We start from the raw sequence: 14,793 nt of genomic DNA on the forward strand, positions 1-14,793 counted from the left end.
AACACACCATAATCCATTTAGATGAAGCCGGAGAGAGTTTCTAGCATAATGACAAGCATCAGCAGGTAATTCTTAGATGTCTACGTGGATCATGCCACCTCCAGTAACATCTTCTTCAAATATAAAAATATAGGGGGCACCTGGGTCGCTCAGTTGGTTAAGCGACTGCCTTCGGCTCAGGTCATGACCCTGGAGTCCTGGGATCGAGTCCCACATTGGGCTCCCGGCTCAGCGGGGAGCCTGCTTCTCCCTCTGACCCTATCCCCTCTCATGCTGTTTCTCTCTCTCTCTCTCTCAAATAAATAAATAAAATTAAAAAAAAAAGATTTAAAAAAATAAAAAATAAAAATATAGGAAAAATTGGGGTTACCAAAGAAAATACTAAGACTCCTATTACTATCATAAGGTATTGCTAAATACCTGCAAATGCTTTTAGATGGTGTTCACAGCAAAGAACCCACAAGGACAATTACCAAAAATAAAGTAAAATAAATACATTAAGCTTTTATTAAGTTAGTATAATTCCTATGATGGTTAGTATATCTCAGTCACAAATGATGGTACTTGTTTATGTAAGTTTTTGTATTCAATATATGGAAAACATGCAATACTGAGTTCTTCTATTGTACATCCTTTAAGACAACACTTTTCTGAGTATCCTCTGCGTTTTCTTTGGGGATGATTCCCCCAAAACACATTGCTTAAGGTTTTAATTTTGTTTGTATTTTTCTTCTGAAATTCTGAAATTTCATGAATATACTGATTGTTATCTTGTGATGAGGGAAATTCTCTTGTCTTGTTAGGTGGCAAGCTGGGCCTTGTATATCTATACTCAGGCAGTGACGACATCTTCAAACTGTTTATCGCTTCTTCCTCAGAGGCAGAAGTAGAGACTGTTGAGAAACAAGAAAAAAATCCTACTTTATTAAAATCTTCCTTTAGATGAAAATTTAATCATAATACTAGAATACTAAATTCCACTAATTATTTTTTTAAGATTTATTTATTTATTTATTTATTTATTTGAGACAGTGAGCACACCAGCTTGGGGAGGGGCAGAAGGAGAGGGAGAGAATCTCAAGCAGACTCTGTGCTGAGCACGGAGCCTGATGCAGGGCTTGATCTCACAAGTTGGAAGCTCAACCGACTGAGCGACCCAGGGGCCTCTAAAGTCTGCTAATTATTAAAAAACAAGTAATCACATTTTAAATAATAAAATGGGTTTCAAAAGCAATATATATATTTTAACTAAAATAGTTGTAAGTAGTGTTTTCCTATAAAGAAGCTTAGAAATCTTTGCACATTTTTTATGCAAAGACATTTTTTATTGAGATATCATTCACATGTCATAAAATTCAGTATTTTAAAGCGTACAATTCAGTGTTTTTTAGTATATTCACAAGGTTATGCAACCATCACCACTATCTAATTCCAGAATATTTGTATCACCCCCAAGAGAAGCCCCATACCCATGAACAGTCATTCCTGTTTCCCTCTTCTTCCAGCCCTGGGCAACCACTGATCTACTTTTCATTTCTAAGGATTTGCCTATTTTGAAAATGAAGTCATACCACACACATGTGGCCATTTAGGTCTGATTTCTTTCACTTATCCATGTTGTAGCATGTATCAGCATTTTATTTCTTTTATGACTGAATAGTTTTCCATTGTATGGATAGATCACATTTTGTTGATCCATTTATCAGTTGATGGACATTTGGGTTGTTTCCACCTTTTGGCTATTATGAATAGTGCTGCTGTGAATATTCACATACAAGTTTTTGTGTGAACATATGTCTGTAATTTTCTTGGGTATATATCTAGTAGTAGAACTGCTGGATCTTAAGGTAAATTTGTTTAACTTTCTGAGAAACCACCAAGCTCTTCCACAGTGACTACATCATTTTACAGTCCCGCCACTGATGTATTAGGATTTGAGGTGCTCCACACCCTCATCAACACTTGCGTTTTCCATTTTTGATTATGGCCATCCCAGTGGATGGGAGGCGATATCCCACTGTGGTTTTGATTTGCATTTACCTACTGACAAATGATGTTGAGCATCTTTTCGTGAGCTTATTGTATATCCTCTTTGTAGAAATGTCTATTCAAATCCTTTGCCCATCTTTTACTTGGGTCACAGTAGTCCCCTCTTATCTGCAGTTTCTCTTTTCCTGTTCTCAGTTACCTGCAGTCAACTCTGGTCTGGAAGCAGATGATCCCCCTTCTGACAGAGCATCAAAAGATCAGTAGTAGCCTAATGCTATGTCACAATGCCTGTTATTAACCTCACTTCATCTCAGCACACAGGCATTTTATTATTTCACATCGCCACAAGAAGGGTGAGGACATATAACATATTTTGAGAGACAGGGACCACATTCACATAACTTTTATTACAGTATATTGTTATAATTGTTATATTTTATTATTATTGTTAATATCTTACTGTGCCTTATTTATAAATTAAACTTTATTGTAGGTATGCATGTGTAGGAAAAAACAGTTTATGTAAGGTTTGGTACTACCCCTGGTTTCAGGTATCCACTGGGGGTCTTGGAGTATATCCCCTGTAGATAAGGGGGGACTACTGTATTCGTCTTTTTATGGACTTTTTTTTTTTAAAGATTTATTTATTTGAGAGCACGAGAATGAGAGAGAGTACATGAGAGGGGGGAGGGTCAGAGGGAGAAGCAGGCTCCTCGCTGAGCAGGGAGCCCGATGCGGGACTTGATCCCGGGACTCCAGGTTCATGACCTGAGCCGAAGGCAGTTGCTTAACCAACTGAGCCACCCAGGCGCCCCCTTTTTATGGACTTTTTATAACCATTTTGTTCATCGTTGAAATATGAACAGATGAAGAAGTGATACGCTCAGTGAACTGACTGCTATTATACTGCTCTTAACTCATTCAGTATTACTGGAAAGAAATTAAATTCAGAAGGTAATTACTTGGAGGCTTTTTGGATTTCCATCATTGCCCTTGCCTATCTACTGTCCCTTCCAGAAGAATACATTTGCCTATAAGCCCTGCTGTAGAGCCAGCCCTTAGACAGCCCTGCTCTGAACCACAGGACTCCACCCTACAGCCACAGTTGAACACTGTACGTGACCTCAAAGAAATCAGTCTACCATGGTGGCGAGCAATCCATGCCATGTGAAAACATGAGTTGGCCCAATCAATGTCCTCTCTCTGAAGTTAAAACTAACAAGTAGTGAGAAATAAAACTGAAAGGGTACTATGAAGCTTGTCATGACAAGCTAAAGTCATAAAGAAACATAAATACTGAAGGAGAAAAGATTCAGAGAGAGAGAAAAAAAGAGAGAAGGTGGTTTTTAAAGCTGATGTGATTCCTCAGGCTTTCCAGAGACTTTCCAAGTCCTTTCCTAGGTCTTGTTTCTTTCTTTCTTTCTTTTTTTTTAAAGATTTTATTTATTTGACAGAGAGAGACATAGCGAGAGAGGGAACACAAGCAGGGGGAGTGCGAGAGGGAGAAGCAGGCTTCCCTGCCAAGCAGGGAGCCTGATGCGGGGCTCTATTCCAGGATCCTGAGCCAAAGGCAGACGCTTAACGCTTAACGACTGAGCCACCCAGGCGCCACCTAGATCTTGTTTCTAAAATAACTATCTCCCCCACCATTTTTTCTCAAAGTTATTTAGGTGAATTCCTGTACCTTGTAGTTAGAGTCCTTTTAGAACACTATTTACTAACTTTGTATTTAAAATGCTTAAGCTGAATTGTGGAACATTAAAACTTTAGGATAGACATTAAAGATATTGAATACTAAGTCATCTAAGACAGATAAATATGTGATGAATTAAGGTGTGTCATAATTAACAGAGTACCCTGAGGGAAAAAGGAAATTAGGTTGTCCAGGCAAATTGAAGAAAGAGCTTCCTGTTGGGATGTGCCATGTTCTGTGACTCAAAGGGTAAAAAAAGACAATAAGAAGGAAACTTTTTCATGAATGAAGGCAGCTAAAGACTAGTTAATGAAACTGTATGTCGGGGCGCCCAGGTGGCTCAGTCGTTAAGCATCTGCCTTCAGCTCGGGTCATGGTCCCAGGGTCCTGGGATCAAGCCCGAATCGGGCTCCCTGCTCGGCGGGAAGTCTACTTCTCCCTCTCCCTCTCCCACTCCCCTTGCTTGTGTTCCCTCTCTCGCTATGTCTCTCTCTGTCAAATAAATAAAATCTTAAAAAAAAAAAAAAGAAACTGTATGTCAAATTGGGGAGGTAATTTAAAGAGAAACAAGCTCTACTCACCAGAAAACAGGAAAGGTTAAACATGACTATTCAGGGCGCCTGGGTGGCTCAGATGGTTAAGCGTCTGCCTTCGGCTCAGGTCATGATCCCAGCGTCCTGGGATCGAGTCCCGCATCGGGCTCCCTGCTCCTTGGGAGCCTGCTTCTCCCTCTGCCTCTGCCTCTCTCTGTCTCTCATGAATAAATAAGTAAAATCTTAAAAAAAAAAAATGACTATTCAGATCTATGAATTTGAAAAAGAACAACAGAGAGGACCCAAATTAGTAAGAAGGGAAGAAATCAGTGAAATACAGAACCAAAACACTACAAATGTTCAGAAACCCAAAACGTGGTTCTTTAAAAGGATTAATAAAATAGATACAACCCTAGCCAGACTAATCAAGAAAGAAGAGATAAAAATGAATGACAAAAAAAGAACAGATATAACTGAGTATTTAAAATAGATGAATATTATGAGTGTTACATATTTAAAAATCAAAATGAAATGGATGAATCCTTAGAAAAATACAAGATGACTTAATTGACAGAAAATTTAAAAAGACAGACATAGATGATTTTATATGTAGGTTCCATCTGCTTTTCAAGAACAGTAAGTTCTAATCATATACAAGTTGTTCCAGGAAAAGAGGAAAAGAGCAAAAGCTGCTCAGCATATTTTATGAACCTAGTATATTTTTTATTCCAAAACTAGATAAGAACAATGTGATTTAAAAAAAAAAAACCATGTGAGCCCATTTACTTATAAATGTTTATTTGGAAGTCCTAATAGTTAACTGAATCTACAAACATATTTTACAAATATATTGAAGTGTTTATTCCAAAAATGCAAAGATAGGCCAAGATCCCCAAATCTATCAGTGCAATTTGCCACATGACTAGATTCCCATATTCACTCTCAATTGGGTTTGCTTTCTACTTTGTAAGAAAATGAAAGCAATCATAAGAGAACTTGCATTTGGTCCCTTCACCATTTTTTTAACTCATCTTTTAACATCTGTACCCATACATTCTGCCTTCCTATTTACATAGGGGAACTTCCACTCTAAAGACAGTTCCTCCATTTAGAGACCAGATCTCATCTCCTCTTGCCTAACTCCAGGGTATCACTCCAGCAATTCCTCTATACCCTTCATCATCAACTCTTCGCTCCTAAAAGCAAAAAAAAAAAAATTTCTCCCACTTAAAAAAAGCCAAAACCACTTCTCTTGGCCCTGCTTACCTTGCCAGTTATCGTTTTCTCCCTTCTGTAGCAAAACTCCTTGATAGTTTTCCATTACTGATTAATTCTTCTCTCATTCTGCCTTAAACCCTTTCTAATCAGGCCTTTGTTCCATCATTGCACCAAAACTTCTCTTTTCAAGGTCATGAATGATCTCTATATTACTAAATTCAACAACCAGTTCTCATCTCATCTGACTCATCAAAAACATTCCTTCTTGATACACTTTATTAACTTCGTTTCCAGGAGGCCACATTCTTCCCACCTGACTATTTGCTCCTTTTCTATCTCCTTTTTGCAAATACTTCCTCCAGCTGTTTGATGTTGATGTCTCCCAGGGCTCAGTCCTTGGTGCTCTTCTCTGTGTACCTTCTCTTGGTGGCCTCATCCAGTCTTATGGCTCCGAGAATCATCTATACACCCACGACTCCTAAATTCCTATCTTCAAGTGAGATTATTTCCATAACCCAGATTCATATATCCTACTTCCTACTCATCATCTCCACTTCAATGTCTCAAACTCAACATGTTCAAAACTCCACCTGAACTTGTCAAAGTCCACATGCCCCACACTGAACTGCCAATATTGTCTTCAGACCTCTTCCACCTGAGGCCTTTCCTACCTCATTTGATAGAAACCTATCTTTCCAGATGTTTGAAGCAAAAACTTTGGGATCACATTTAAAAAAAAATATTGGCATCATTTTTGAGTTCTCTTTTTTCTCATATTTCACATAAAATCTGCCCAAATATATCTGGAATAAAACAATTTCCACTACCTCCACTGCTCCCACCTCATCCAGCTGCTATCACTTCTACTACCACACCCCTAGAGAAAGCCTCTGCTTCTGCTCTTGCCTCCCCACAGCCTGTCCTCAATGTGGTAGCCAGAGTGATCCCTTTAAAATGTCAATTAATGTCACTCCCCTGCCTTCACTCAGAGTAAAGCCAAAATCCTTACAGTGGTCTAAACAACTTCACTAGGCCGGCCTGTTACCTCTCTCTCTGCTCCAGCCACACTAGCCTCCTTGCTGTTCCCTGTGTAAACAGGGCAGAAGTGTATTTGCTCTGCTCATTCCTTTGCCTAAACACTCTTTCCCCAGATATCTGCTTGGCTGATTCCTTCATCTCCTCCATTCTCAAACCTCATCTTTTCAATGAGGCCTACCTTAACTACACTATTTAATCCTATACCCCATCCTCCAGCCCCCCCATAACTCTTGATCTCCCTTACCATGTTTCACTATTTTTCTATAACCCTTATTACCTTCAAATATTTATTTATTATGTTCATTTCCTATGCAAACTCCACGAGGCCAGACATCTTTGTCTGCTTTGTTCACTGATAAATCCCAAGGGTTTACAGCAGTGCCTGGCACTTAGCAGGTACCCAATAAGTATCTGGTGAATTAATAAAAGAGAAATATATTATTATGCAAAAGAATTCCCTCCAAAAGTCCTTAATAAAGTTCAGCCCTACTTATAATGATTAAAAAAATATCAAGCTCCCTTATCTTGGTGGAGATTATATAGCAAAAACTTACAAATATTATACCTAATGGAGATATTTAAATGCTTTCCCCTTTAAAATTGGGAACATGACAAGATATCCCACTATCACTACTACTTACCAGCACTAGAGGACCTGGCCAATGCTAGAAGAAGAAAGAAGAAAGAAGAAAGAAAGAGGAGGAGCAGGAGACGACGACGACTGGTGTAAGGTTTAGAAAGGAAGTGACAAAGCTATCATTTGCAAAGGATAGAAAAATCTGTAGAAACAAACTATTAAACTATTAAGATCATTTGGCATAATTACTGGATAAAGATCAACCTGTAAAAATCAATTGCATTTCTCTAAACAAAGTCACTAACAAAAAAATAATTAGCAAGTATTTACAATAGCAACAAAAACGAAGTCTTTTTTAAAAGATTTTATTGGGCGCCTGGGTGGCTCAGTTGGTTGAGCGACTGCCTTTGGCTCAGGTCATGATCCTGGAGTCCCGGGATCGAGTCCCGCATCGGGCTCCCTGCTCTCCAGGGAGTCTGCTCCTCCCTCTGACCCTCCCCCCTCTCATGTGCTCTTTCTCTCTCAAATAAATAAATAAAAAAAAATCTTTAAAAGATTTTATTTATTTATTTGTAAGAGAGAAAGAGAGTGAGTGAGCACAAGCAGGGAGAATGGCAGGCAGAGGGAGAAACAGGTTCCCTGCTGAGCAGGGAGCCGGATGCGGGACTCGATCCCAGGACCCTGAGACCATCACCCAAGCTGAAGGTAGATGATCAACCGACTGAGCCACCCAGGCATCCCAACAAAAGCAAAGTATTAAGTATTAACTTACCCAACAATACAGAATGTCTCCACTGAGAAAACTTTAAAATTCAAATAATAGAATATGAAAATATTCCATGCTTTTAGTTGTGATTACTTTATATTAAAAAAATATAAATCCTCTTCAGATTAATCTATATAATGCATCTCAATTGAGTGCATGGACCTCAATTAAAATTCTAGATGATTTTTACTTTTTTCATTATGCTGTGCTCACCACAAGTATAGCTATCATATGTCACCGTATGATGCTATTACATTACCATTGACTCTATTCCCTATGCTCTACTTTTTATTCCCATGACTTAGTCATTACATAACTGGAAGCCTGTATCTCCTACTCCCCTTCACCGATTTTGTCATCCACTCCACCTCCCTTTCCTCTTGCAACCATCAGGGTTCTCTGCATTTGTAGGTCTGATTCTTTTTGTTTGTTTTTTCATTTGTTTTGTTTTTTAGATTCTACATACAAGTGGAATAATTTGGTATTTTTCTTTCTCAGTATGACTTATCTCACTTAACATAATACTCTCCAGGTCTATCCATGTTGTCACAAATGGCAAGATGTCATCCTTTTTTATGGTTGCATAATATCCCTGTGTGTGTGTGTGTGTGGTGTGTGTGGTGTGTGTGTTTGTGTGTGTGTGTACCACCTCTTCTTCATCTATCAATGGACACAAGTTGCTTCCATTTCTTGGCTATTGTAAATAATGCTGCAATAAACACAGGAGTGCATATATCTTTTTGAATTAGTGTTTTTGTTTTCTTTGGGTAAATACCCAGAAGGGGAATTACTGGATCATATGGTAATTCTATTTTTAATTTTTTTAGGAACCTCCATACAGTTTTCCACAGTGGCTGCAATAATTTACATTCCCACCAACAGTGCATAAGAGTTCCTTTTTCTCCACATCCTCGCCAATACTTCTTATTTCTTGTATTTTTCATTTTAGCTATTCTGATAGGTGTGAGGTGATATCCTATTGTGGTTTTGATTTGCATTTCCCTGATGATTAGTGATGTTGAGCATCTTCTAATGTGTCTGTTTGCCATCTGTATGTCTTCCTTGGGAAAATATCTATTCAGTCTTCTGGCCATTTTCAAATTGGATTTTGTTTTTTGGTGTTGAGGTATGTTAAGTTCTTTATATATTTTGAATATTAACCCCTTATTAGATATATTATTTGCAAACATCTTCTCCCATTCAGTAGGTTGCCTTTTTGCTTTATTGATGGTTTCCTTTGTTGTGCAAAAGCCTTTTATTTTAGTGACGTCCCAATAGTTCATTTTTGCTTTTGTTTCTCTGCCTTAGGAGACATCTAGAAAAATGTTGCTATGGCTGATGTGAAGGAAATTACTGCCCATGCTCTGTTCTAGGAGTTTTAAGGTTTCAGGTCTCACATTTAGGTCTTTAATCCATTTTGAATTTATTTTTGTGTATGGAGTAAGAAAGTGGTCCAGTTTCATTCTTTTGCATGTGGCTGTTCAGTTTTCTCAGCACAATTTTTGAGACTTAAGAGACTATCTTCTACCCATAGCATATTCTTGCCTCCTTTGTCATAGATTAACCATGTAAGTGTGGGTTTACTTCTGGGTTTTCTAGCCTGTTCTATTGATCTATGTGTCTATTTTTGTGCCAGTATCAGACTGTTTTGATTACTATAGTTTTGTAGTATATCTTGAAATCTGGAATTGTAATACCTCCACTTTATTCTTCTTTCTCAAGTTTGCTTTGGCTATTCGTTTTTTGTTTTGTTTTGTTTTTGGGGTTTTGTGTGTGTGTGTGTGTGGGGGGGTTCCACACAGATTTTAGTATTATTTGTTCTAGTTCTGTGAAAAATGTTGTTGATATTTTGATAGGAATTGCATTGAATCTGTAGGTTGCTTTGGGTAGCATGGACATTTTAATGATATTAATTCTAATCCATGAGCATATCTTTCCATTTGTGTCATCATCGTTTTTTTGTTTTTTTTTAAGATTTTATTTATTTATTTGACAGAGAGCGAGAGAGCACAACCAGGGGGAGTGGCAGAGGGAGAGGGAGAAGAAGGCTCCCTGCTGAGCTGGGAGCCCGACATGGGGCTCGATCCCAGGACCCTGAGATCATGACCCGAGCTGAAGACAGATGCTTAACCCACAAACAATAAAAAATATGGATGGGCCGCCCGGGTGGCTCAGTCGTTAAGCGTCTGCCTTCGGCTCAGGTCATGATCCCAGGGTCCTGGGATCGAGCCCCGCATCAGGCTCCCTGCTCCGCGGGAAGCCTGCTTCTCCCTCTCCCACTCCCCCTGCTTGTGTTCCCTCTCTCACTGTCTTTCTCTCTGTCAAATAAATAAAACCTTAAAAAAAATGGAAAAAAATTATTGTTTAGTAGATGGTGTTTAGAAAACTAGCTCCTTTTGTAGAGAAAAGTAAGACTTATTGAAAAAACTAAGATAGTAATCCTAGCCAGAACAGACCAAAGTGGTCTCCAGACGAATTAAGAACCTAATGTGAAAAGTAAATCTATAAAGTTAACAGAGGGAAGAAAAGGACCTCTAAAATAAAATTTCAAAAGTATGAACAATAAGGCAAAACACTTACATAAGCCTAGTTATGTAAAAATTAAGGTTTTCTGTCAAACACCAATAGATGACCGAATGGGAGAATATACTTGCAGTATCTAAAGCCAGCAACTATTGTATATGGTACAATAACTCTTACAAATCAACTGAAAAATGACAATTCCAATTAAAAAATTATAAACAGAAAACTTTCAGAAAAAAAACCTGCAAAAGGTTTTAACTTGCTCACATCCAGAGCAAGTTAAAACAAAAATAAGATGCCATTTCATTCTATCACACTGAAAAAAGTTAAAAACTGTGTAATGCTAATTGTTGGCAAGGATATGAGGACACAGGAATCTGCGTGTGCTGGCGGCGCATGATAAACGGGTGTAGCCGTTCCGCAGGGCAACCTGACACACCCCAAGCAAAGCATACATATGTTTCATTACATAACGATTTTACCCCAGGTACAGACCCCTGAGAAACGTCCACACGGGTCCTTACTGGAGCACATACAATGATTTCCACTGTGGCGTTAGTGGCCGGGAGCTGGAAGCTATGCAAGTTAGGTGTTCATTGCTGAGAGGATAAGTAAAATGTGGGGGAATGTATATGCATATTATGGAGCAGTCTGAAGCAATGTTCACAAAGCAACAATAAAAGATAGATCTTAAATACCATTTACATGTATTTTAGGGACGCCTTGGTGGCTCAGTTGGTTGGGCGTCCAACTCTTGATTTCCGCTCAGGTCATGACCTCAGCGTCGTCAGATTAAGTGGTTCATAGCCTCCACACTCAGTGGGGAGTCTGCTCCAGATTCTCTCTCTCCCTTTTCCTCTCCCTCTGCCCCGCCCCCCACTCATGTGTGCTCTCTCGCTCTTTCTCTCTAAAAAAATGAATAAATAAATCTTTTAAAATACCATTTATGTATATTTTTTAAATACTTGCACAGGAAACAATGCACAATTTGCAAAAAACATATACAAATATAAATATAATAAACACTTTGGAATGGTTGTCTATGGGAGGAGAACAGGAGTGCAGAAAGGAGATGTGAAGACTAATCATCTTTTTTTTTTAAGTTTTGTTTATTTGAGAGAGAGAGAGTGAGAAGAGAGCACAAGCGGGAGGAGGGGTAGAAGGAGAGAGGGAAAAGCAGACTCCCCACTGAGCAGGGAGCCCGACGCACGGGGCTCGATCCCAGGACCCCGAGATCATGACCTGAGCAGAAGGCAGATGCTTAACTAACTGAGCCACCCAGGTGTCCCAAGGCTAATCATCTTCTAACACACTGTGTAATGTACTTATGATTACTGTCTAGCTTCACTATTCTGTAAGCTTCACGAGGGCAGGAGTCTTCACTGATACCTGAGTAAAATTCTTCACTCTTATATCCCAAGCACCAAGAAAAATACCCAGCACATGCTAGGCATTCAAATTTTGCTGAATTAATATATAAAGAAAGAGATCCTGTACAGCCCATTTGTGAAAATGCTATTCAAAAAACAAGAGTAGATGTATAGGGAAATATGACCCATCCAACTGCAATAGGGGATATGGATTATGAAAAGCTGGTGATGAAGCGTTAATGATTTCGCCTGGCACTAAGACCTAGGCAGCACCATATCAGCCAGAAATTAGAAATATGATGGGGTAGGTCTTGGAGACATGGCCCATACCCTCAAGGATCCACTATCAAGAAGCATACAATTTCAGATTCCAGTTATATATGAGTAGTTCTGAAAAAAATCATTTTTAAATATCAGTGCACTAAATTATCTTTTCCTATGTCAGACTCAAATAGATCATAAGATTAAAATTGTTGATAACTGACTTGATCTAACATAGAAATGTATTCTGCTAGTACAATCTAATAAAAGTTAACTTTTCAGCAACATTCAAATGAAAAAGAAATGGCATAATTACATATTCTATATTGAGAACACATACCTCTTCTCTACAACTTCTAATTATTCATTGAAAATTAACAGGATATATTGAATGTCATCTTTCCTTACAGGTCTATAATTTTTTTACGAATTTAATTTTTTTAAAGCTTTTATTTATTGGAGAGAGAGAGAGAGGAGAGAGCACAAGTAGGGGGAGGGGCAGGCAGAGGGAGAAGCAGACTCCCCACTGAGCAGGGAGCCGTGGACGCGGGGCTCGATCCCAGGACCCCGAGATCATGACCTGAGCCAAAGGCAGATGCTTAACCGACTGAGCCACCCAGGCACCTCTAGGTCAATAATTTTTAAAAATTTACCACAAATACATATTGATAACTTAAATCCATTTTTCATTCTTCCACACATTGTAAAACAACTATGGCTTTATGGTCACATGACATTTCCACCTTAGAAAACAGTATTTATATAGTTGCCACAGTAACATGCTTCATTGGTATGACAATTCTAAGATGCTGTAAGATACATTTTTATTTCCTACAAATCTTGTTTCACTGCAGCTCCCTCCTCATTGAACTAATGACACTTATTTCTCCAGGGAAGTGTGAATAACACCTAAAACAAAAGGGTCATTGCTCCGCTCTAGTGTATGTACTACTGAAGCAAGCATAGCTCTGAGTTTTAAAGTTGGCTCTTAAAAAAATTAATAGTCTCCAGAGCAGTCTTTGTTGAGAAAAGGGTTTCCAAGCTCTTTTTAAATAACAAACTCAAGTTTGGATGTCTGAATGTAAAATTTTGACTGCGGTATAGGTAGCGAGAGCAGCATCAGGTATCTCTGGGGGCTTGCAAAAATGTAGATGCTCAGGGCCCCACCCACTGAACCAGAACCTGCCCATTAACGGTATTCCCTAGGTGAATCACATGCACATTAAAGTGTGAGAATCACTGAATTAAAGTACAAGTGGAAGACTGGGGAGAGACACCTCTTCCATTATATGAGCAAAATAAAGTGAGTTTATATGTAGGGCGAAAATGATCAAGAATCAGTCTGAAGGTTTCTGTTGTCTTTCAAAGTTTTCATCCCCTTAGCAGCAAGAGGAAGAATGGAATAAGTTCCATTAATTCATTGATTCATTCATTCATTCAATAAGTTAATGAGTGCCTATAATGTGGGAGGCAGTTTTGGTTTGTTTCAGTCATCTACATCAGGATGGTTTTTGGGGATGACTGGCCACTCCTTTCCTTCATTTCAGAAATCTTGCCTTTTGCAAAACTTGTCCAAATCAAATTAAATTAATTGAATGACTTTAAAATGCAATAATTTCAATGATACTATGCTATGGACAGCCTATAGATAAAGTGCATTTTCTTTTAAAATGACAAACCATGTTGGTACTAAAATGTAAATATATAGTGAGAAGACAGCAATGAATCTGAAACAGGAATATTCTTCCTAAAGACTGCTTAAAAGCATTAAGTATACATTCAATATACATTAAGCACCTACTGTGTCCTAGGCCCTCTGCGAGGCATTTCAGATAAAAACATGCATGAAACAATCCCTGTAACATGGTCTGGTATACAGGACTGACCTTAAGGGAGAGACCTGGGCACAGTCACCCAGACCCAGTGCTGAGGAGGACCTTGCATGCTCTACTGTCACAGTCCTGAAATGCTCAAAAATTTTATCTTGCAAGTGGAATGTTAAGTACATGAACTTTTAAGTGAAATCTGATGGGAGAATGGACCATGTGTATGAGCAGAGGAGAAACACACCAAAAAGGGGGGAAAGAAAAGCTATGTATTTGAGTACCTTTATTGGCCCTTTCCTGATTTTGAACAAGGAGCCCTGCATTTTTATTCTGCACTCGGCTGGCCCAATTATGTGGCTGGTCCTGATGATGGTCAAAGAGATCTCTGTGTCAGATACTGTGGTAGATGGAGAATGGAGTGAGTGGCTATGGAAGGGTCAGTGATGACTTAACAGGGAAAATGAAACCTCAGAAGCTCTGAAGGACGAAGTGGGGTGACACCTTGCCAGGTGACAAGTGTAGTCCAGAAAGGGAAAGCTAAGGAAGAGGCAGCAGCACTCTTACATAAATGTATAGATTTATAGGTGTACACTTATTTCCTCTAAGTCTAAAAAAAAAAGCTTCATTGAGGTTTTGCATATCCGCCATATACTGGGTTATAAAATTTTTTCTTTATCTATGTACGAGGCACAAATTCCATCTCCTGGGGAAGCTCAGCACCTGGCAGTGCGGATGAGCAGAAGAGTTCAAGGATGAGCAAACGTGCCTTCCGTTTATATTGGTACCTGGGTTCATTTGGCCTCTCGCCCAAGCCGGGAAGGTGGTTTGGGAGCTTTCCGACCGGTCGGGGATGAAGGTTTCAATCTCCTTGTCCTGGGGAAACAGCGGTGGCTTGGGGGTTTCCTCCTCGAAGTAGCTCCAGTTGACATTGCCACAGAGTTTTATTATTTCCTTCAGGAGGTGCGTGCCGCACAGCCTCCTAGCTCTGCTGATTTCGCT

The 14,793-nt window shown here is 39.0% G+C and overlaps 1 protein-coding gene across 1 annotated transcript in view; it reads right to left on the reverse strand.

The window, feature by feature from the left end:
- Nucleotides 1–534: 534 nt before the first annotated feature.
- INSL6 (insulin like 6) overlaps nt 535–14,793 on the reverse strand; it is a 44,774-nt gene continuing 30,515 nt past the window's right edge. The window contains 2 exon segments of the mRNA XM_035028972.1: nt 535–893; nt 14,580–14,791. Coding sequence (XP_034884863.1) covers nt 535–893; nt 14,580–14,791 — 571 coding nt within the window.

This window comes from Mirounga leonina, unplaced genomic scaffold (assembly GCF_011800145.1).
Source record: "Mirounga leonina isolate KUSES-001 unplaced genomic scaffold, KU_Mleo_1.0 Mir_224, whole genome shotgun sequence".
Classification (NCBI taxonomy): Eukaryota; Metazoa; Chordata; class Mammalia; order Carnivora; family Phocidae; genus Mirounga; species Mirounga leonina.